At 36.1% G+C, this 25,287-nt stretch overlaps 2 protein-coding genes across 6 annotated transcripts in view; both read left to right on the top strand.

Annotated features, from left to right (window-relative positions):
• LOC112058475 (UDP-glycosyltransferase UGT5-like) overlaps positions 1–25,287 on the top strand; it is a 59,342-nt gene that overhangs the window by 1,420 nt on the left and 32,635 nt on the right. The window contains exon 1 of one of the 5 annotated variants that reach the window (XM_024099335.2): positions 2,423–3,323. The exons of 1 other annotated variant lie outside the window; for it this stretch is intronic. In XM_024099335.2, coding sequence (XP_023955103.2) covers positions 2,460–3,323 — 864 coding nt within the window. In that variant the 5' untranslated portion in view covers positions 2,423–2,459. Of the gene's footprint in view, positions 1–2,422; positions 3,324–7,938; positions 9,288–9,816; positions 10,696–21,800; positions 22,797–25,287 lie in introns of those variants that run through there. 3 more of the 5 variants (XM_024099337.2, XM_024099334.2, XM_024099338.2) reach the window with 3 other exon arrangements.
• LOC112058505 (UDP-glucosyltransferase 2-like) lies at positions 876–1,852 on the top strand. The gene has a single exon (XM_024099388.2). It carries the CDS (start codon positions 881–883, stop codon positions 1,832–1,834), a length of 954 nt encoding a protein of 317 aa, XP_023955156.2. The 5' UTR covers positions 876–880; the 3' UTR covers positions 1,835–1,852.

The raw sequence follows: 25,287 nt of genomic DNA, 5'->3' as shown, positions 1-25,287 counted from the left end.
ACGTGTTCTCCGATACAGGTACCTATGACTCGTATGCTACATACCTAAGTAATAATCTATTATATAAAAATAAGTCGGGTTTTCCTTCCTGACGCTATAACTCCAGAACGCAAGAAACGATTTCCACGGATTTGCATTCGTTGGAAAAGTCTCGGGCTCCGTGAGGTTTATAGCAAAGAAAATTCAGGAAAAGGTAGGGGTAGGTAGGCGTAGGGTAGGGTAGGGGTAGGGTAGGGAAAGGGTAGCGGTAGTTGAAAGTTTACATCGAGTTTCACGCGGACGGAGTCGCGGGCGTCCGCTAGTCAATACTAATTATAAAGCGGAAGAGTTTGTTTGTTTGATTGAATGCGCTAATCTCAGGAACTACTGGTCCGATTTGAAAAATACTTTCAGTGATAGATATCCCATTTATCGAGGAACGCTATAGGCTATATTATTTTTCAAAAAAATTAGTGATCCTTCCTGAAACTCCAATTCTGTAACCCAAGATGTATAAAAGTTCTGTTTACATGGCGTGCGTTGCATAAATTATTGATTTTAGAATAAAATAATGTACTACAACTTTGCAGAACACATAATTTCCTACAAAAAGTGTCTATTATATATTTTCCTGGTTTGGCTACGAACTTTTCAAACGCCCCACGTATATATTTATAAATACTTATTCTAGTTGTATCTATAAAGAGGAATCTTGTCTTGGTACATACGTAAATAATAATAATTAGCGTTTGCATAGTCGTTTGGGATTTGTTCGAAACCTCATAATCTTGAAACTGATTGCAGAAATATCATACGTATTAATCTATAATTAGGCACATATTTTATCGGCTGAACAGTGAAATCAGTCTAATATAGATCGTGGCGAAGACAAGCTGTCGAAATGCGAGCGGTAATTGTAATAAAATGTTTAACGATCTTCTTAATATCAAATCATGTTCAAGGTGCGCGTATTCTTGGACTTTTCCCTTACACCGGTAAAAGCCATCACATGGTCTTCGAACCGTTGCTGCGAAAACTAGCAGAAAAAGGTCATCAGGTTACAGTGGCTTCGTTTTTCCCGCTAAAAAATCCACCGGCTAACTACGTCGATATTAGCTTCGAGGGTGTTGCTGATGTCCGCTTAGACAACTTCGATTTAGACTTATACGAGAACTTGGGTGTGATCAACTATGTACCAAAAATAAGAAACATTCTCATGATGCTTGGTGAATTTAAAGATTTATCCGCAATAGGTGTCAACTTATGCAGCAAACTGATCAACTTGCCATCTTTAAATGAAGCTCTCAAAAAAGAATATGATGTGGTTTTGATGGAAAATTTCAACAGTGACTGTATGTTTGGTTTGTTACATGTGTACAGAAATAAGGCACCTATAATTGGATTGTCATCGTGTAATTTAATGCCATGGTCTGCTGAGCGACTTGGAGCCAGTGATAACCCATCATACGTGCCTGTAGCGGGGACACGCTTTACTACAACCATGACATTCTTGCAGAGAATGGAGAACACTTTTTGGAGAATATTTACTAAATTGGCGTTCCGTTATAGTGTACAGAATGAGGAACAGGCTCTGATAGAGAAGAAGTTTGGAAGACAGATTCCTGATTTCGCAAATATGGGACGGAACATATCGATGATGTTTGTGAACACATACCACGCGTTACATGGAGTCACTCCTCTTGTGCCCGGACTGGTGGAAGTGGGAGGGATGCATTTGAACGAGACGAAACAAGATATTCCACCGGTAAGTTTTATCAAAAAATCCCACTCCATCAATAAACTTTCGACTTTAGCTTCGATTATTGCTTTATTTAATTTTGGATTAGCTGATTAGGTCTTCTACTGAACAAATTGTGGAAACGTTTTCGCAATTTTGTCACAAGTTGAAAAGTTACCCAATAGGTATCTATATCATACTTGTATTCTATGCTCATAGGGAAAAACAATCCTACGTAGGAACCTGCATCATAAATATATAATTATTTTCTGCAGAAGGTAAGATAACTGATATTATAATAAATATTACCTTAAACTGGTATGATAAAATAGTTCCTATCCTATATTACCTGTCTTTATGTATTATTTGCCTGTAAATCTATGTTATTTATATTTTGTTTATAAGAGTTTACAGTGGCAATGTTTTCATAAATTATATATATTTTTTTATTTTTATGATTTTCTGGTGTAAAACAATTAATTTGGTATTTCTTTAAAAAGCCTGGGCTGGTCGCTAGCATTTTACTATTTTCCGCAGTATGGCTATGCCTCACAGATCTGACAGAATTATACGATTCAGTGGATTCATTTCAATACTGTTACTGGAGCGTGTTCAGGAAATGTTGATTCGTCGATGAAAAAATTGAAAAATAATTAACTGAACATTGAACATGACAATACTTAAATCGACAATGTTGTAATTATAGTCAGTTCACAGTTTATATCAAGGAAGAGCAGTCGACATGCGTGTGGTGGCGATAAAATATTTTACAATCGTTATAATATTATCAAGTTATGTACACGGTGCGCGAATACTTGGACTTTTCCCCTACACGGGTAGAAGCCATCAGATGGTATTTGAACCGCTGCTGCGAAAACTAGCGGAGAGAGGACATCATGTCACTGTGGCTACATTTTTTCCGCTAAAAAGTCCACCAGCCAATTACACAGAAATAACTTTAGAGGGTATTGCGGATTTGCGCTTAAGTAACTTCGATTTAAGTGTGTACGAGAATTTCGGGATAATAGATAACATACCAAAAATGAAGGAAATACTCCTCTTGCTGGATGTATTCAAATTACTATCGATATCAGCAACTGACATATGCAGCAAAGTGATCAACTTGCCGTCTTTAAACGAAGCTCTGAAGAAAGAATATGACGTCGTTTTAATGGAAAACTTTAACAGTGACTGTATGTATGGTTTGTTACATGTTCATGGCATCAAAGCTCCTGTTATTGGGTTATCATCTTGTGTTCTAATGCCATGGTCTACTGAGAGAGTCGGTGCTAGTGATAACCCTTCATACGTGCCTGTAGTGACAACCAAATTCACTCCACACATGACATTTATGGAGCGCATTGAGAATACGTTTTGGAGAATATACTTCAAATTGTGGTTCCGTTATAGTGTACAGAATGAAGAACAGGCTCTGATAGAGAAGAAGTTTGGAAGACAGATTCCTGATTTCGCAAATCTGGGACGGAACATATCGATGATGTTTGTGAACACATACCACGCGTTACATGGAGTCACTCCTCTTGTGCCTGGACTTGTGGAAGTTGGAGGGATGCACTTGAATGAGACAAAAACAGATATCCCACAGGTTAGTTTTATTATATTACGTATGACAATGACGCAGCGTTAAGTAACGTGATTTTTATTCAGTGACCTACATCCTGATTTCTGCATCCTGGGTGTAATTTATACATTACTAGCGGACTCGCTCAAGCTTCGCTTTGACTTATTAATTTATTTATTTGCACTTCTTCCCTACCCCTACCTTACACTACCATACTCCTACCCCTACCCCTACCCTACCCCTACCCTACCTCTACTCTACCCCTACCCTACCCTACCCTACAACTACCCTACCACTACCCTACCCCTACCCTATCCCTATACCATAAACCTACCCTACCACTACCCTACCCTACCCCTACCCTACCCCTACCCTACCCCTACCCTACCCCTAACCTACCCCTACCCTACCCCTACCCTACCGCTACCCTACCCCTACCCTATCCCTATACCATACCCCTACCCTACCACTACCCTATCCTAGGATTTAGGGGTTTGAAAAATAGATGTTGGCCGATTCTCAGACCTACTGAATATGCACAAAAAATTTCATCAAAATCGGTCGAGCCGTTTCGGAGGAGTTCAAGTTCGAACACCGCGACACGAGAATTTTATATATTAGATATACCGGATAAAAAGTACTTACGAGTAGCTTATTATGTTCTGTTCCGAGGTCCAAATCAGTTCACCGGTTTAGCCCGGAAAAGCTAGAAGACAGACATACATATTTACTTCAGCATTTATTGGCTACTCTTAGAGTGCCACATTATGCGTGCGAAGGCTGGCATTATTTTACTGCTTTATTCATTTTATTATCATAATCTAGGGAATATAAACTATCTAAAAATATATCCAATATTAAAAATAAAATATAATATACTAGCGGACGCCCGCGACTTCGTCCGCTTGAAACTGGATGTAAACTTTCAACTACTCCTACCCTACCCCTACCCTACCGTTCACGCGTGACACCAAAAGATATATGGATTCATTTATATATATGTATATAGATAATAGATTCACATTACAGCTTACTATAGCCAGATCGGGTAGGTATTTTAAACAATGTTAATAAACAAAACATATGCTTCAGGGGTGCTCAACATTTTACTAAAGCATTATTCACGAATATTGTCATGAAATAAAACTTCCTTTGATAGACAATTTTTTTTATATTTTATGTTCCTATAAACTGTTATTTATCGAACAGATAATGTTTCACTTATATTTAGGGTTCCGTGGTCAATAAAGAACCCTTATAGTTTTGTTTTTTTATTATGTATAAGCAAGCACCGCTTAGCTGTACGCTAAGTTGTAAGCTATGAGGCAGCCTTTGGTAGAACGCGCTTGCCTAGAAGATGCCTATTCACTCTTGACTTGAAGATACCCATACCCATGTCCGTCTGTCCTTCTATCTGTAACTCAATTACTAATAGAAAACTGTAGCTTGACTATGAAAATTATGTACGCGATTATAGGCGTAAATTAAAAACTTGACAAGTAGTTTTTACTCGTTTCTTGTAGTGTGGGTTATTGTTAGATATACGTTTTTATGTAGAATTTGATGAGTTTGTTAAGACACTACTTTTCAATTTAGGCCTCTATTTGTAAAATATTAAGATTTAAAGTGCTAATTTAATTTCGTACTAAACTAAATAAAATTAAAAACAGTAAACGAACAAATAACAATAATAAACAATAACAACGAAACGAGAACAAAACGAAATAACAAAAATTATAAGGGAAGAAAATACGCACAACAAACTGGATTTAGTTAACGAATACTGTGAAGTAGGAGTATTAGTCACAGACAAAAAATTAAGTAGTGTTCTGTGCTGTGAAGTGTGAACTGTCAAATCTCAAATCTTCTTTCACTTAATACAAAATCAAAAAATTAATCATAGTTTAAGGTAATTCTGCAATAAATGAAAATATTTTATTCACATTATAATAAAAGAAAACATCATTTGAATTACAACTTCTTTCTTCTTTTGATATGATAATACGATAATACGATTTATAAAATTAATTAAAGCTCTTATTTAATTTTATAAATGCATATTAATACCCATAAAACTCAATCTTTGTTTTTCAAAATGGTTTGTGACTCATGTCTGCTTGGGGTATTTAAGGTTCTTTTTATGTCGTTTGTGTTGTATTTCTGCAAACTCTATTTAATTAACATAGAGGAATTAGACATGGAAATGCATCGCACCCAAATGCAGCAACAAAATTGTCTGTCGTTTTTAGAGGGGGACGAGGTAAACTCACACATCGAAAAAATTTAACAAGAATAAATAATAATTATAATCTGTACAAAGAATATTCAATTAATGGATCAATGTTTTGCTGTTCGTTCGTTCGTTAGAAGAATAGAATCGATTTTTCTTTTATATATTGTTTTAATTTATTATTAATTATAATTATGTTTTTGACGACCTCCGTGGCGCAGTGGTATGCGCGGTGGATTTACAAGACGGAGGTCCTGGGTTGGATTCCCGGCTGGGCCGATTGAGGTGAAGGCGTACCGACAAGCGATTTAGCGTTCCGGTACGATGTCGTGTAGAAACTGAAAGGGGTGTGGATTTTCATCCTCCTCCTAACAAGTTAGCCCGCTTCGATCTTAGATTGCATCATCAGTTACTGACTGAACATCAGTTACTGAGTGAGACTGAAATCAAGGGCTACCATGTAAAGAATAACAAAAATAAAATAGAAATATTTTCAAATTAAACGTCACGTCATCTTTTAGTGAATTAGAAGTTGTTGACCGTTTTTCATGCCATTGACTGACTGACTACTTACTACACAAACCGGAATTATTAGGGAGCTTTTTAGACGACGAAAACGATTACAACAATGAAACATCGATACAATCGATAACGCGTTAGATCGTTGGTTGTTTGACAGAGAGGTAACGTCTTGCGGGGCACGTCTTTTTATAATTGGTCCGTGATAATTAATTTGTTGTATGTGAATCCGGACTCAAAAGGGCTAGAACCCAGAGCCGTAAAGCTTATTATTAAAAATAAAATGTATGTGAATCGAAACGAAAAGTGTCGCTTAAAAGAACCTTTTTGAGTAGTATTATTGTTGTGTAAAAAACCTAAACTTGTGGACTATAGTTTTAAGAAACTCTTGAGTTACGTTACTTACAATTCTATCTAATTATTATATATTTAATTTTTTATTTTAAATTAACGACGGATTTTGTGTGAAATTTTCTTGCTCATAAATTGGTTGACTATAACTCCTTAAATAGCAATCACTGCCTAGCTGTGATTTACCTTGTAATTTCATTGTATTATATACTACTTATATGATTTTTTCCACGTATCCATAAATAGCCGTTTAGCTAGTAGAAGGATAATTGACTCTAATAAAAAATAGCACTAATATTTTACAAACGGATTCCCTAATCGACATAATAGGCATACGAGTAGATACCTAATCAGTAAGAACTAAAACCATAAAAATTAAAATGCAAAATATAAACTACGTATGCAAAAGATTAACTACGTATGATGATAATTAATTGTCATCATGATTAAGTAATAATTATTATTTGGACAATAATCATAATTACCAGCCAATTTTATTGGGTAACTACAGGGTCAGGGTCAGGGTCGTTAGGCTAAAGGGTTTATGGTGCTTAGACATTACTACGGTAGAAAGTTGGCCGAGTTGAGTATTTAGTTTTTCACAAATCCCACGGGAACCATGGGTTTTTCCGGGGTGAAAAGTAGTGTATGTGTTAATCCAGAGTAACATCTATAAATAGGTACATAAAATAAATCTGTAGAGATTGAAATTCTGTACATCAAATATATATCCAAAATAACTATCAGGGGGTGATTAGTGATCGATATCTACTGATGCCTAAAATGCAATCAGTAAAATTTTTGTTTGTCTGTCTGTCTGTTTGTTTGTCTGTATGTTCGTTATAGAAACAAAAACTACTCGACGGATTTTAACGAAACTTAGAACAATAAAATTATTCTTCATACTCCTGTGCAGGTTATACTTTTCATCATGCTACGATCAATAGGTGCAGAGCAGTGAAGGGTAATGTTGGGAAAATGTTAGAAGTTTCTCCATTTTTACAGGGATACTACTGAAGGGCTGGATTAAAAAGGTCTAAGGGCGGACGAAGTCGCGGGCGTCCGTTAGTACATAATAATTGAACTTTGAGAGAGTTAACGGTCGTCGTCATCAACCCATATTCGGCTCACTGCTGAGCTCGAGTCTCCTCTCAGAATTAGAGGGGTTAGGCCAATTGTCCACCACGCTGGCCCAATGCGGATTGGCGGACTTCACACACGCAGAGAATTAAGATAATTCTCTGGTATGCAGGTTTCCTTACGATGTTTTCCTTCACCGATTGAGACACGTGATATTTAATTTCTTAAAATACACACAACTGAAAAGTTGGAGGTGCACGCCCCGGACCGGATTCGAACAAACACCCTCCGGAATCGGAGGCAGAGGTCGTATCCACTGGGCTATCACGGCTCTTAGCTTAGTTAACGGTCACCAAATGACAATCTGATAAACTTTGCATAGCAATTTAAATAAAATACAATCTTACTTACTTTGAATAAAGTTGCAAATAGCACACTCCATATAAAGATAGTCGAAACGATTTTCTTACATCCTATTTACAACTCTATTAAGATTGAATAAGCAACATGGCAAATATCGTGGGAGATCTACCCGTCCCGAACACGTGTGCGAAGCATGAAGTTACTATTGCTCCAGATCTTCTTATCACTTTGTTTTACATTGTATGTTAAATATTAAGTAAACGAGAGTAAATTCCATAGTGATTTATAGGCAATGCCGTAACAATATAGAGCAACTTGGTTATGACTGTTTTGTTGTGATTGTTTGTTTACAGGATTACAATTTATTTCTATCTCGCCCTTTCAAAGCACGTTATCCAGTGTTAGAAAGAGCAACCAAAGGCCCAGTTACAAAAAGATCCTTACAGAATAGCGCTACGGGTGGTGCAGCTAAGTCTGAAAATAACACGCGTCACGCATAAATTGCCGTTTGATAAATATAATATTGAATAGGATTCATAGGGAGTTAGTTCACAGTTTGCAGTAGGTACGGAAGAGCGTCCGATATGCGCGCAGTGATTATAATAAATTGTTTTACAATTTTCGCATTCTTGAATTATGCATACAGTGCGCGAATACTTGGACTTTTTCCATTCACGGGTAGAAGTCATCACATGGTGTTCGAGCCGCTGCTGCGAACATTAGCAGAGAAAGGTCATCATGTCACGGTGGCTTCGTTTTTTCCGCTAAAAAATCCGCCAGCTAACTACGTCGATATCAGCTTCAAGGGTATCGCTGAGGTTGGCTTAGGAAACTTTGATTTGGACTGGTACGAGAGCTTCAATACTTACAAGATAAGTAAAATTAGAGACGTCTTGATGACAGTGTCAGATTACGATATATTGTCCACCATGGCGATAGACTCCTGCAGCAAACTGATAGATCTGCCATCTTTAAATGAAGCACTGAAGAAGGATTATGATGTTGTTTTGATGGAAAACTTCAATAGTGACTGTATGTTTGGTTTATTGCATGTGTACGGAAATAAAGCTCCTAAAATCGGGTTGTCATCTACATTTCTAATGCCATGGTCGGCTGATAGAATCGGAGTTACCGATAACCCATCATACGTGCCAGTTGGGACGACAAATTTTGCTCAAACCATGACATTTTGGGAGAGGATGGAGAATACATTATGGAAAATATACTTGAAATTGTGGTTCCGTTATAGCGTACAGTATGAGGAACAGAGTATGATAGAAAAGAAGTTTGGAAGGCAGATTCCTGAATTGGCAAATCTCGGACGGAACATTTCTTTGATGTTTGTGAACACATACCACGCGTTAAATGGCCCTACACCTCTTGTGCCCGGACTGGTGGAAGTTGGAGGGATGCACTTGAATGAGACGAAACAAGATATTCCACCGGTAAGTTTTATTATAAAATCCCACTCCGGTGATAAACAAATTTCGATTTGGTTGCCAAAGTTTAGTCGTAAGTAAAGTAAGTGTTATTAGATTTAAATTAGTACCTACAGTTACTACTTAAGCAGTTTTTGAACTTTTATCAAAAAAGGTGTTGCACTTGACACACAAAACCTCTATTGAACTCACCGTCAAACGGTTAAAAAAATCACAACTAGCATTAGTTGTACTCGTAGTTATGTTACACATGAAATAAGGATTTTAGATAAATCGATTTTAAAATTGAGAAAAAGGTGGTTGAAATATTATCGATTATAATATTTATCAACGTGGTAAAACTGAGAGAATAAATAGATTCAACAAGTACCTACTTAGTAGTTTACATTATTGTGAAACTAAATACGATAACACGATAAACATATTTATCGTGTTATCATATCGTTGTGTGTCTAGTTCCTAATGCATGCATGCATTAAAAGTAGACACAATAACACACTTCACACACAACACTTCAGTTAACAACTATATCTACGGAAGAACGGTCGATATGCGTCCACCGATTATAATAAAATGTTCTCCGATCCTCATACTCTTAAGTTATGCTCAAAGTGCGCGAATTCTTGGACTCTTCCCTCACACCGGTAAAAGCCATCAGATGGTATTCGAACCGTTGCTACGAAAATTAGCTGATAAAGGACATCATGTCACAGTGGCTTCGTTTTTTCCGTTAAAAGATCCACCGCCTAACTACGTCGATATTAGCTTCGAGGGTATCGCTGATGTGCGGCTAGAAAGCCTCCATTTGGACATGTTTGAAAACTTCGGTATCATTAACAGAGTACCAAAAATAAGAGACACAATTATGTCGCTGGAAAATTTTCGAATCCTATGCACAATAGCGGTAGACATATGCGATAAAGTGATCAACTTGCCGTCTTTAAACGAAGCTCTGAACAGAGAATATGACGTCGTTTTGATGGAGAACTTTAACAGTGATTGCATGTATGGTTTGTTACGTGTTCACGGTATTAAGGCACCTGTTATTGGACTGTCCTCTTCTTTTCCAATGCCTTGGATTGGTGAGCGAATCGGCGCTAGTGACAACCCATCGTACGTGCCTGTAGTAGCGACTACGTTTACTCCGTCGATGACATTTTTGGAGCGAATGGAGAATACTTTTTGGAGAATTTATACCAAATTGTCGTTCCGTTATAGTGTACAGAATGAGGAACAGGCTCTGATTGAGAAGAAGTTTGGAATACAGATTCCTGAGTTCTCAAATCTCGGACGAAATGTTTCGTTGGTGTTGGTGAACACATACCATGTGTTAAATGGAGTCACACCACTTGTGCCCGGAATAGTAGAAGTAGGAGGTATGCATTTGAATGAAACGAAAAAAAATGTTCCACAAGTAAGTGAAAGTTATAATATCGAAAGAATATTTAAGAATAAAATAACAGTTGTGGTATCTGCTTAAAATAAAACAATCGAAAGAAACATTAATGTAACGGATTCGATTATTAGCAGTTAAATAACACTAGATTGTTATCGATACAACATCATTTACAAATACCAGTAAATAATCATTTAATGCAAGTCAGAATGGGTCAAAGGACAAATAAATAATTGAACAATAGAATAGATAATAATCGTCGCTATGTCGTTAATAACAATGATAATGAATAAATAACTATTACTCTGGTATTTGTATGTGTGAAGATATTATCACATGGCTCAGTATCGTTCAATAGGTATTATTTATTTACAAACGAATAATTTCAAAAGGAAGGCGTCCACAGATCCGCATCGTACGTTTTGGAGATTTTTAAATTTCGACATATGTTTTCTGTGATTTCGGTAGATTCGTGCGATCCATACTAAGCGGATCAGTGGATACCCTTGTACGACTTTCTATACAAAGAATACTATGATCCGTTTAAACACCCTTCCCGAACGGCCCTCTAAGCCGAGGTCCGAGTCTCAGAGGAGACGCCCTTAGAGAGTCGTTTCGCCCATCTACTCTGCTTCTGCCTTCGGGCTCCATCAGGCGATGCTTCTGCGCTCGCCCAAACCCCCCAGGGACGCCGCTGAGGTCCCGGGAGCCTACAGCACTTACTCAATCAGAAAAAACTATGGTCCGTTTGATTTCGATACGGATCTGTGAACGCCTGCCATAAAAAAGGCGCATTTACGCAATACACAATAATGTCTATACCCTACTTGACGTGTACTGTTTACCAACAAACAACATTCTCACACAGCAAATCTCATTGTCAATTGTCATAGCAAATCTCCACAAAGACGCGGGTATTCAAAGCTTATTATACGCTACTGAAAACCAAGGTTTCATCTTTGAGAAAATGAACTGTGTCAGATCGCACTGGGATCTTGTTGCTTAGGTCCTATTAATATTATGAACGCGAAAGTTTGTATGGACATATTATGTTTGTTTAAATGTTTGTTACTCTTTAACGCCGCTACTACTGAAGTGATTTGGCTGGTAATGGAAATAGATTTTATTCTTGCTTACGCATAGGCTTACTTTTTATTAGATTTGCGAAAACCTGATGATTTTGATGATATGAATGTTTGTTACTCTTTCACGCATCGGCTACTTAACCAAATCACCCGAAATTAGAAGTAGAGATAGATTATAGTCTGGTTTAACCTATAGCACAGTAAAAATATATACATACTGTGCCTATAGGCTACTTTTCATCCCGGAAAAATTCATGATTCCTGCGGGATTTGTAAAAAACTGAATTTGCGGAGGAAGTCGCGGGCGCCCGCTAATTTATTTATACTTAGAAGATGTCCGCTAAGAACGTTCGGACAGGGCCTGATTAAAGTGGTCAAAGTCGCGAACAAAATCTCATAGCGACTCGGGACTCGAACCCAGGGCTTCGTGATCCCAAGCCACATATGCTAACCGCTGGACCAACGAGCCAAATGTTTAAGTGCTCATAAAAAGTAGTGTAATAATTATTATTAATAAAGTAGTTTTAAATACACATTACAGTGTGTATTTAAAACTACTCCATTCAACAAAGACAAAGTAGAAGATGACAATGGAAATGATGTACTCTAGTATCTATTGTTAGTTAATTTGTAACCTTGAGCCAAATAGTTGAGAGATTTTGGTGCGGTTTCAAAAATAAAGACATTATTATTATTATTAATTAGTTCTCTAATTAAAATGAGTCTACATTTATTTAATAAACAATTTAACACTAATTTATTTACTGAACGCTATCGGGACGGCCGCTAGCGCAGTGGGCAGTGACCCTGCTTTCTGTATCCACAGTCTTGGGTTCGATTCCCACAACTGGAAAATATGTGTGCGATGAGCATGGGTGTGTTTATACTGGCTGGTGGGAGGCTTCAGCAGTGGTTAGTTACCACCTTACCGACAAAGACGTACCGCGAAGCGTTTGCGTTTTGGTACGATGTCGTTTAGAAACCGAAAGGGGTGTGGATTTTCATCCTCACAAGTTGGTGCGGTTCAATCTTAAATTCATCAACATCACTTACTATCATTTGGGATTGTAGTCTCAAGTTCTTAGTCTTATACAAACAAACTTTTACACATCCTACTTCCTACTAATATTATAAACGCGAATGTTCGTATGGATGTTTGGATGTTTGTTACTCTTTAACGCCGCTACTACTGAAGCGATTTGGCTAAAATTTGGAATGGAAATTAATTTTACTTTGGATTAACACATAGGCTAATTTTTATCCTGAAAAAATCCACAGTTTTCCGAGATTTGCGATAACTGATGATTTTAATGATATGAATGTTTGTTACTCTTTCACACCTCAACTACTTAACCGAATTAGCTGAAATTTGGTATTGAAATATATTATAACATGGATTAACACATAGGCTACTTTTATCCCGGAAAAATCCATGGCTCCCGAGGGATTTGTGAAAAACTAAATTTCACGCGGACGAAGTCGCGGGCGTCCGCTAGTTGCATTATAGTCTGGCAAGTTTGTTGGTAACACTACCATGGTATGCGGGCGACGGGAAAGACTGCGCGGGTGTGAAATCGTGCGTGCGGAGAAGTGAGGTGCATCAGTCGTGGGGTTTTCATTCATCGCTACACGCCCCCCGACCCGCGCGGACCATCGAGAGTGTTACAAACGAAGTTGCCAAGCTATAGTATAGATTTATCAATCTTCATTGACAAGATCGGAGTATCTAGTACTTACATAAAGAATGGGGATGATGACTAGGTTTTAATATATTGATTTTTATGATACATTCGGGTAGATAAGGTCAATGTTAACTAATTTATATGTAAAAAGTAAAGATTGTCTGGATATTTGCAAAATAAATGAGATTATAAAATTTCAAAATCTATTAAAAATCTTTTATCGTAATTAGATGAAAATTCATACAGTTTTAGCTTCCTTACATTAAATGTAACATTTTTTAATAATTGAACTATAAACATAAATGCACAAATAACAAAGATATTAGTAATTTTGTTTGTACACACATACAAATCTAACGATCATTACATTCATGCCATTTTGTATGGGGCGTTTTTCAGGCATCCGCGGCAGCGCCGCAAATCTGACCCTTTAAATACATGTAGCTCCGAAAGTAATGATCGCAGATACCCTGTTCCTTTTACAAAATTGCTTTACTATTAACGTACTCTTAATTTATGTACAATTTAAAAAACTGTCATCATCCCTGTTTTCGAGATCTGCATCGTCATCACAATAAATCAAATTGTTATACTCAGAAAGTCATAAACGTAGCGATATTTCACTGCCGTAAAAGTTTATTATGTTTTTACGTTGTGTCTGAAATGAGAAATCCAAAATAACCAACAAGTTTCAGAGTGGTCGCACACTTGACCTGTAGTATCCATAGTTAATTTTTTTTGAAGATTTTCTTTATCCACGTTGGGTTCTTTTTAGTACGGAAAAATTGTAGATATGGGTACGCGTCACCGATATGCTTTGGGTATCTATACTTCTATACTAATAATATAAAGCTGAAGAGTTTGTTTGTTTGTTTGATTTAACGCGCTAATCTCAGAAACTACTGGTCTGATTTGAAAAATTCTTTTAGTGTTAGATAACCCATTAATTGGGGAAGGCCCAACCACACGGGTGAGACCGCGCAGCGTCAGCTAGTATCTGTATATACAGGGTGCTCGGAAGTATGTCCCATAATTTCAAGTTATTAACCACTTAAAGGGACCGAACTGCTTAGCTAATATTTTATTAACTATAAAAAATATATATTTTCATACAAAGTAATGCAAATAATACCGACTATCCATGTAACAAAGTAACAAAATTGTATTTTAAAATATAAATACGTTATTATTATATAGATGCGTTTAAGAGATATTTTAAGATCTATTCATAAAAGAAATATTATTTACTCCGAAAATATTCATTTTAGAACACATGTTCCTGGAACATTTTGAATTAATTTTTGTTACAATTATGGGAAACTAGCGGACGCCCGCGACTTCGTCCGCGTGGAATTTAGTTTTTCACAAATCTCTCTGGAACCATGGATTTTTCCGGGATAAAAAGTAGCCTATGTGTTAATCCATGCTATAATATATCTCAATACCAAATTTCAGCTAATTCGGTTAAGTAGTCGAGGCGTGAAAGAATAACAAACATTCATATCATTAAATCATCAATTTTCGCAAATCTCGGGAAACCATGGATTTTTTCGGAATAAAAAGTAGCCTATGTGTTAATCCAGAGTAAAATCCATTTCCATTCCAAATTTTAGCCAAATCGCTTCACTAGCAGTGGCGTTATAGAGTAACAACCATCCAAACATACATCCAAACATCCATACAAACTTTCGCGTTTACAATATTAATAGGATAGTAGGAAGCAGGATACTCCCGAGCATCCTGTATATATGTACACCCAAAGCATGTATAATATCTGTATAAGCTATATAGCTGACGTATAGAACGATTATACACTATATATAACTTATAGATATGTTTCACTTCTCTATAACTGCCATTTTTTGTTTCTATGGGTATTTACTTTTCTCAACGACATTTTATCCTACAGACATGTTACACGCTTACAAAATCTACTCTACTGACACGTGCACAATTCTGTGTTTAATTGCATTATATGTATATTTATGTATATACAGTTTGTAAAGTTCCTAAACACACAACTCGATATTGTATATCTATATTATGGTATTATTTGCTTAAATAACTTTCGTTGTTCACTATGCGACTAAATTAAATGCGGTCAATTAGCTGCTTTTGTTCGCTTCAGTTTTGACACGCTAGTGATATATCTCTATTATATAATACTAGCGGACGCCCGCGACTTCGTCCGCGTAAATTTCGATGTCAACTTTACTACTACCCCTACCCTACCCTACCCCTACCCTACCACTACCCCAACCCTACCCTACCCAACCCATACATCTACCCTACCCTATCCTACCCCTACCCTTCCCCAAACCTACCCCTACCCTACCCCTACCTTACCTACACCCTACCCCCATCTTACCCCTACCCCCATCCTACCCCTACCCTCCCCTACCCTACCCCTTTCCTACCCCTATCCCACCCGTACCCCTATCTCACGCCTATCCTACCCCTACCCTACCACTTCCCTATCCTAGCCGTACCTCTACCCTACCACTACCCTACCTCTATCCCTACCCTACCACTACCCTAAACCCGGCCCTAAACCTAGCCTACCCCTACACTACCCCAACGCTTCCCTACCCGTACCCTACTCTACCCTGTAACTTTTCTATCTTACTCCTACCCTTAGCAAAATCGGTCCAGTCTTCCGAGAGTGGTGGTATGACCTAATAATATAAAGAGGTAAAGTTCGTGTGGTTGTAGGAGGTAATCTCTGGATCTACTGGACCGATTTGGAAAATTGTTTTACCAATAGAAAGCTACGTTATTTGCGAGTGTCATAGGCTATGTTTGATCCCCATATTCACACGGGAACGGGAACTACGTAAATGAAAGCGCCGGGCGTCATATAGCGGAATTTCTGCGTCTTTTAGAAATTTTGTATTATCTCCGAAACTATTTAAGTAATTAACATACTGTAAAGGGCAAATCTTATCTCCATAATATCTTTGTGATTATTAAATAATTTATTTTAATAAGGATTAAAGTTTAGTTGTATAAATAATGACGTAAACCTAAGTATATAAAATTAATAATTTTTAAAACACAAAAGGTACTATATCTGCTAATATATAGAAGATAGATATATGGTGTCGCGGAATTTTTTGTAGAACTTTTAAAGATACATAAAGTCTTTATGCATTAATTTCAATTTTACACAATGGTTAAGGCAGCGCATGCGAATTAGTCTGTTTAAGAGGATTTTCGGTCCGACCTGTATGACAAAAACTGTGATAACTCGGCTAATATATATGATACAAATATAAAATATAGCCTATAGCACTCCCCGATAATGTAGCATTCTACTGGTGAAAGAATTTTTAAAATCGGACCAGTAGTTCCGAAGATTACCCCATTTAAAAAATGTGACAAACTTACAAACTTACAAACTTTACCTCTTTATAATATTAGTATAGATTAGTATAGATTTGACTTTTCTACTAAAACCTTATAATCATATCTCTTGACCTATTTACAGTTTTACGAGAGTAACGCAAGACAATACTACTAATATTAAATACGAAAACAGCCTGTATATTCACGGCTAAACCATTGATCCGATTTTGATAAATTTTGGTGAAGAGATAAATTGGACCTTGAACAAGAACATAATTGAATTATTGTCAGAAATATTTAATTTAAAAGTAACATATTTTGAATTAATTATCAGTTTTAAAGAAGAAGAATTAAAATGGTCCAGTCGCGAAAATTTTAAATTACGTACGGAGATTTACTTACACATCTTAATAAAAACGCCTACAAAAAGTTCGATGACTCGCCTATCTTTCTAAGATAACCCACAGTAAACATTCTTATCGTTTATTAAAATTTAATGGGCTAATTGGGAAACAATTTAGATAGTAATCCTTATTCAAATACAATAGGGATGATGACAGTTTTTTAAATTGTATATAAATTAAGAATATGCTAATAGTAAAGCAATTTTGTAAAAGTAACAGGGTATCTGCGATCATTACTTTCGGAGCTACAGGGATTTAAAGGGTCAGATTTGCGGCGCTGTCGCGGATCCCTGAAATACGCCCCATACAAAATGGTACGAGCTAATGACGTCGTAGGCAATTAATAATCGTTAGATTTGTATGGGCGTTTAAACAAAATTACTAATATCTTTGTTATTTCTGCGTTTATGTTTATAGTTCAAATATTAAAAAATGTCACATTTAATGTAAGTAAGCTAAAACTGTATGAATTTTCATCCAATTAAAAGATTTTTTATTGATTTTGAAATTCTATAATCTCATTTATTTTGCAAATATCCAGTCAATCTTTGTTTTTTATGTATAAATTAGTTAACATTAACTTTATTTACCCGAATGTATCATAAAAATCAATATATTCACACCTAGTCATCATCCCCATTGTTAAATTAGTTAACATACAAACAATCAAATGTGTCCTATTTATAATATTAGTATAAATGTTTGTGTGTAGTAGTGTTTATTATTGTGCATGCTATTTTTAGCACTGGTAAAGTTCAGGTAATGAGGTCACCAGAATAAAAATGAAATTATTTTCGAATTGACCGAGAATATCGGGTTTATGGCAACATTTTGGATTTCTCACGAAGGTTGTTTACATTACATAAATTACCTCGACAATTTTGATGAAGTTGGGCGTAATTTTGTATGTGTAATTTATTTAAAGGTCTTCGTTAAGATCGATCTTGTTAAAGTAGAAAAGTGGTTATCAAGTTTAGAACCCACTATCAGACTACACATTGTGATTTTTGTTAACAATGAGCTTTACGGAATACGAAACATGCAGTGGTTATTTGATTTGATGTTAATTCTATCGTAACTAACTCACGTCGAAGTTAGTGAATTGACTGTTTGGAAAGCGACTATGTTAGCTAATACAGGTACGATTTCGCTTAGAAAACTTGAACTTGGAGTTGAAAGACTACTACAAATATAAGTACTATTGTATAATTTTGAACCTAAAAATTGATTCCATCACGCACCTCAGTTAATAGCCAATCTAAAAACTGTTAAAAAAAGAAAGCATTAAGTTGACAACGTAATGTATTATTATCAATACATATAAATAAAATTGAAGTATCTGTCTGTGATTTCTAGGTAACTGTTTCTCAAGTGTACATACAGGGTGCTCGGGAGTATTCTCCATAACTCTAGGGTTATATTCTTGAAGGAAAATTAATTTCAAATGTCTGAGAAACATCTGTTCTGAAATTAATATTTTCAGAGTAGGTAATATAAGTATATATCTTTCGTAAATAGATTTTAAATTGTGTCCCTTATATCGCATACTTATATACCTAGCCAAACTTATTCATTGATAATTATCATGAAGTACCATACTATTAAAGTGCTGAGTGCCAGTTGCAATATCGTCGATATCGACAGTCTTGAGTTGTTGACGTGTGTATTTTAAAATGCAAGTGTAGATAATGGATAATCGGAATTATTTTAATTAGGTACTTTATATGATTTTTTTTTTTTAGATAAAAAAATTTTATGCAAGTGGACTTGTCAACGCCTTGAAGTTATGGGAAATCCGCAACACTATGTATAATAAATAAATAAAGCCTTTATTTCCAATAATATAAAAGTAATTGCAAAACATTATACATAATAAATTTAGTATTAATTTTTAAACATGTCAATTTCAATTTGTACATTATAAGTTTGATAATAATTTTAAACATGTCAATTTCAATTTTAAATGTTAATAAATATTTTATGTCAGAAAAATTCTTCGTCATTGTTAATATTATGTCAGTTCTTTATGTCAGTTAATTATTGGCACGCCCATTTTTGGGCAACACGCAACACTATGTATATACGATATTAAAACACAATCAAGCTTTTTTTAAATTTTCGTTTGTCAGTCTGTTTGTCCGGGCTAATCTCTCTAACTGCTGAACCGATTTAAACGGATTTTCACTGGTAGATAGAAGAGGTTATAGACTACTTTTATCCCGGAAAAAATCATGCTTCCCGCTGGATTTATAAAAACTGAATCTCACTCAAACGAAGTTGCGGGCGTCCGCTAGTTTAATAAATATAAATACTTAGTGACTTATATTTAAAGTGTTGCAACTTCCTATCAGGTAGGTATGGATTGCAACTTTTCGTAATGAGACCGCAATTGCGATATACCTAAGTTATAACTGGGTTAGCGTTGATTAGTTTTAAACTTTCGTAAGGTTTCGTTAACAGGAAAATTGTTCTTAGGGCCTAGTGGCAGTTTGATACTGTTACTGTCACGTAACGTAAACGCGAATTTCTAAGGAATTGAAACAGCGCCATCTAGTGGCATTACTGCACAACAAGAGGTCATATCCACTAATGGGCTCCCCTAGGCTGAAAAGCCTCAACCCCGGGAGGGGTTGGAAGAAATCACCGGGGGAGAAAGTTCCCCCGCGACATGCCCGGTCAAGGAGGCATTGCCTCGAGGCCCGTACCCCCGCCCCGTGTACCACGGGTCGGAGAAGACCCGACGTCTCTTAATGGGCTGTCAAAAATAAATTTAATTTTAATTTCTGAGGAGGTTCTCAACTTGACCATTATGTTTTTTTTTATGTATGTACATCGATTACTCGAAGACGCCTAAACCATTTTGAAAAATGTTTTTTTTTTTGATATCACTTGTGTGAAAAATCATCGTCAGGAAAAACCTGAGAATTTTCTCAATTCTCTACGTGTGTGAAGTCTGCCAATCCGCATTGGGCCAGCGTGGTGAAATATTAGCCTAACCCCTTCATTGTAAGAGGAGACTCATGTTCAAGAGTGAGCCGAAGGTTGTTAATGATGATGCGTCTTGTATCTTGTCTTTGTAGTTGCAAATTTGCTAGCAAAAATTTATCGGAAGTGCAGAATTTTCAATGTTGGAGAAAAATAAAATCCCCACATCCGAACTTTTTTTCTTTAAATGTTTCTTCTTGCCTATATGCAGCCCCTTACATTAATTTGGTATTGAAAAAATCTCAAAAAAAAAAAATTACTTAATCAGATCTTTAGTAGGCAAGTTGTTTGTCTGTTCAATGAATTCATCACTATTATCAGCCTATTTAAATAGTCTTTAACTTGTTTATATCAATACCGGCAAAGACGTACCGCCAAGCGATTTAGCGTTCCGGTACGATGTCGTGTAGAAACCGAAAGGTATGGATTTTCATCCTACCCTAACAAGTCGGCCCGCTTCCATCTTGAATTGCATCATCACTTACCATGAGGTGAGATTGTAGTCAAGGCCTAACATGTAAAAAATTAAAAAAATGAGAGAATCCTTGTAGAAGAGGAGATATGGACCCACGACGCTGCTCCAATTCGAGTTGGTGGGCTAAAAGAAAAGACCTATTGTAATGAAATGACGTGACATAGTTTACATAAACATAGTAAATACAATCGTGAGGTCACAGGTTACCTGGAAAGTACGAGTAAAATGTAAGGAATAAAATTAACAATTTTACTTACTTAAATTTTCCTTTTTTGGTAGGATCGAAGTACAATGATCGAAGTACTTCTGCTAATAGATAAATTGCTGAAGACCACAGATCCAATTTGATCCAATTTCCCAATTGATCCGAGCCGGGAATTGAATTCGTGACCTTCGAACCATCAACTTAATCTTAAGCGCTGCGTGTGTTGTATCAAATTTCAACTAGTAAAAATTTTGTAAGTTTGTAAGGATGGTTCTTCTTTTGTTACGGGTACCTACCTACAGAACTATTGTTAATTTTTTTTAACGATAGTTAAAAAAGTTAAAGTTAAAGTCAAAAAAGCATCAGTAAAGCATATTTAGAATATGGCTCACTTTTATGGAAATATTTGAAAATACATACTAACGTAATTAACGCAACTAAACGCAATTTTAGCCATGAGTTTTTTTTTAAGTTTTGTTCTACTGTATCTAATATTTTTTTATTTAATATCATAATAATTAGATAAAAAAATTGCATAAATTCTAGGTAGATGTATTCATATCGATGTAAAATTTCATTCCGTGGAATTAAAATAAAAAAATGGATTACATACTCCGTGGATAATGGTTTACATACTCAATATTTATTTGGTCTATTTCAGTATCCGTGGAATGATTGGAAACACTTAACGAAACGCACGTTATCTATCCTACTTACAACTATTGTTTCAAACTGCTTTAATTACAATAATTAATTTATTAAAGTTCAAAAGGGCAACCGGTTGCCATTCGGCTGTAAACATCGAGTAGCTATCGTAAGCACTATTGTAAACAAACGGTTATAGTTGGGCTCTAAACTACGAATAGTAGTAAACACCACTGTAAACATGTAAACGTACGTCTCACCTACGTAGTCTATTGTAATTTGTAGCAGCGCGTAACTGATTCTGAAAATAGAGTACGGATTAGCACGGCCATCGCACATGACGTATCGGCGGTCAGCGGCAACCGTCGCGTCAGTTCACTGTTCAGTCATTCAGTGTTCCATGCGACTCGGTGTAAGGAACGCGCGAACGGTGAAATGAGATCCGCACTCGTTTGTCTTGCGATTATCGCGCTCTCCAACTATGTGTACGGTGCTCGAATTCTCGGACTCTTCCCTCACACAGGCAAAAGCCACCAGATGGTATTCGAACCGCTCCTACGAAAGCTAGCGGAGAGGGGACACCATGTCACAGTGGCTTCCTTCTTCCCGTTGAAAAATCCTCCCGCCAATTACACGGATGTCAGCTTCGAAGGGATCGCGACGCTTGGGATTGAGTCGTTTGATTTAAACTGGTACGAAAACCCTGACTTCATCCTCCGAGTGCCGATAGTTGGGCGTCTGATGAAGCAGCTTGCGGAGTTTCATCCACTAGCTGGGATGGCGTTGGGCGTTTGTAGCAAAGCAGTCGACTGGCCGCCGTTGACTGAAGCCCTGGAAAAGGATTACGATGTGGTGTTCGTGGAAAACTTCAACAGTGACTGCATGCTTGGTCTTTTACACGTGCATGGGATAAACGCGCCGGTCATTGCGTTATTATCGAGTAGTTTGATGCCATGGTCGGCTGATCGCATCGGAGTTACCGATAACCCCTCGTACGTGCCTGTACTTAGCTCTGATTACAGTTCACGCATGACTTACTGGCAGCGAGTGGAGAACACGTTTTTGAAAATGTATCACAAATTGTGGTTCCGATACTTGGTTCAGGTCAAAGAGCAGGAGATTATAGAGAAGCATTTCAGCAGGAAAATTCCAGATTTGGAAGATATTGCACGCAATGTTTCGCTTATGATGTTGAATACTCATTTTGCGTTGAACGGTCCGAAGCCGTTGGTGCCAGGACTCATACAAGTTGGGGGAATGCATTTGGATCCGACTAGAAAAGCTATTCCACAGGTATGTTCACATATTGAAAAAATATCTATACTACAGCCTTTCTTGATGACTACTGTTTACCAACAAAGAAATTAGAAATGAAGGTAGAAAATGCATGTCATTTCATAACTTATTTATTTTAAATTATGTATGGTTTGTTTATAAAATGTTCTATAAAATATATTAACTATTTTAAATTGTTCTAAGCTTAATAATCAAATTTATTTTCATTAATTTAAGAACAAGTTAACTATAATTATTATTAGGTGTGTGTGTGGTTAAATGACTAGTAATTTATACCCTCATTTTTAATTTGTTCTTGGTAAACAGTACTCATCAAGGAAGGCTGTAATATAAATACAAAACTTACTTACATATAAATACGTACAAGCCGTATAAATTATTACATGTATTTCATTTTGTTCTCGTGAAATAAATTATAATTAGTGTGTACTGTGAAATTACAATGAAACATGTTCAATGATGATGTAAACAAGGATGTATGGTCCTGTATTTTACCAGAATCCAAGAGGTCGTGATTCGTGGGTTTGCATAATATTTATTACGCGGTTCGCGGTGAAAATGCCTCAAGAAAAATAAATATTAACAATACATCTTCAACTTCCAAATCCATCTGTCCTCGGCCTTTTTATATTTTTGGCAAATTTTACGACATTGGTACATTGGTTTTCCATGACCTTGTAGATGGTTTTAAAATTCTAATGAGCTATTTTGTGTTTTACATTGATATTGTTGGCAGCTATGTAGAAAACAATACTTTCTTACCATAAGTAGGTATATTGATTATAGAATTCGGTTATGTCTTTAAAAAATACAATCATTAAAATCATTTTATTTTAAAATCAACTAGCGGACGCCCGCGGTTTTACGCGTATAGTTCTAGTTCCCATACATACGAATACAAAAAATAATCCTATATCATTTACTATTTATCAATAATTAAGCCTCACTTATTGGGTAAAGAACAGGTTTTTACATTATGTAAATTGTTTCGAATACGAGTATCTATCTTGTGGGACTGTGCGTAGTCTTTTTAAAAATATTTTTTTATTTGCGAGTTATTTAGGTAAATTAAAAAAATATATTTTGAATTAATAAGATGCCAAAGAACTCATGAAATTAGGTATTAACGAAACAATTAAATATCTATTAACACGTACTCATATCTAACTCATAAAATGGTACTTTCAAACTGTCTGAAGAATCACTACAAAGTGCACAAATTGAAATATATTACCTGGTTTAATTACTTATAGCTAAGATTGTAAACTCTGACTGATGAATAAATAAATAACATTTTTTCATTTAAATGAGATAATATTTTTTTTATTTAAATGAGAGGAAATAAAAAAATCTTGTCTATGAACATAAAAGGCAGCATAGTACGCATCTTTGTATCTTCCGGAATAAAAAATTCTAAGCATACCTATACTTATCCATTCCAGTAAGTTACACAGGATATACCTACATCATGTGTTTTCTATTATTGTCCCACTCTTAGTAGTGTTCTCCATATATGCAAAATACACTGCTTACCCTGAGACATTCTGTGCCTGAGGACTCATAACGTGTGTTCTCGATTCTGCGCACTTTGTACCTACGAACAATGCCTGCCTTGGTTAAAAACCTTACGCACACCGTCCAATATAGATCAGCAGGGTTATTATGTATCTTGGTGTGTCGTTTTTAATTGTGTTTTCGTTTAAGCAATCATCTAACTATGTTAGATGATCACAAATTGTAGTGACTCATTATTTGAATGCTATACCGAGACACATAATCAGCAGATAATACTCTCGTGTCTAGATAAAAGAGATTTCGGAGTTTAGACCCGCCGCATCGCATACATGTCAGTGGGTTATTAGGGTAACGATCTATGTTATCTATACTAATATTATAAAGCTGAAGAGTTTCTTTGTTTGTTTGTTTGATTGAACGCGCTAATCTCAAGAACTACTGGTCCGATTGGAAAAATTCTTTCAGAGTTAAAAAGCCCATTTATTGAGGAAGGCTATAGGCTATATATTATCCCCGTATTCCTACGGGAACGGGAACCACGCGGTTGAAACCGCGCGGCGTCAGCTATCATCAATAACTTGGTGCTAATGACTGGTACTGGTGGTTTAACTAGGGTTGCCAACCGTACTATAATTAGCAAAAAAACTCAGAAGTGGATTTAATTTAAAAAATCAATGTTGAACAAAGGTTAGATTCACAATAATTGTCAGGACAACTTAATGACTTTTTTTTAAATCCAGTTTTTTTATTTGTTTAATTTTACGATAATATTAAAACTACTTACCTATTACGTACTTAACTAAGTTTAACTACAGCTATTATATTAACTACATATTATAAAATAAAAAAGGAAATACCTATACTTATATCTAAAGACTGAGGCGTCGTAGAATTTGTCTGAATCGATGTTAATTTTAAAGTACCCAGAAGGCTGGCAGTATCGCCTCGTTGTATGGCAATACTGGTTTTCTGG

The sequence above is a fragment of the Bicyclus anynana genome, chromosome 9 (assembly GCF_947172395.1).
Source record: "Bicyclus anynana chromosome 9, ilBicAnyn1.1, whole genome shotgun sequence".
NCBI lineage: Eukaryota > Metazoa > Arthropoda > Insecta > Lepidoptera > Nymphalidae > Bicyclus > Bicyclus anynana.
This window is presented reverse-complemented; position numbering and strand designations above follow the sequence as displayed.

Excerpts from the sequence above, each read along its gene's own strand:
- LOC112058505 (XM_024099388.2), top strand. The coding sequence starts at position 881 with ATGCGAGCGGTAATTGTAATAAAATGTTTAACGATCTTCTTAATATCA.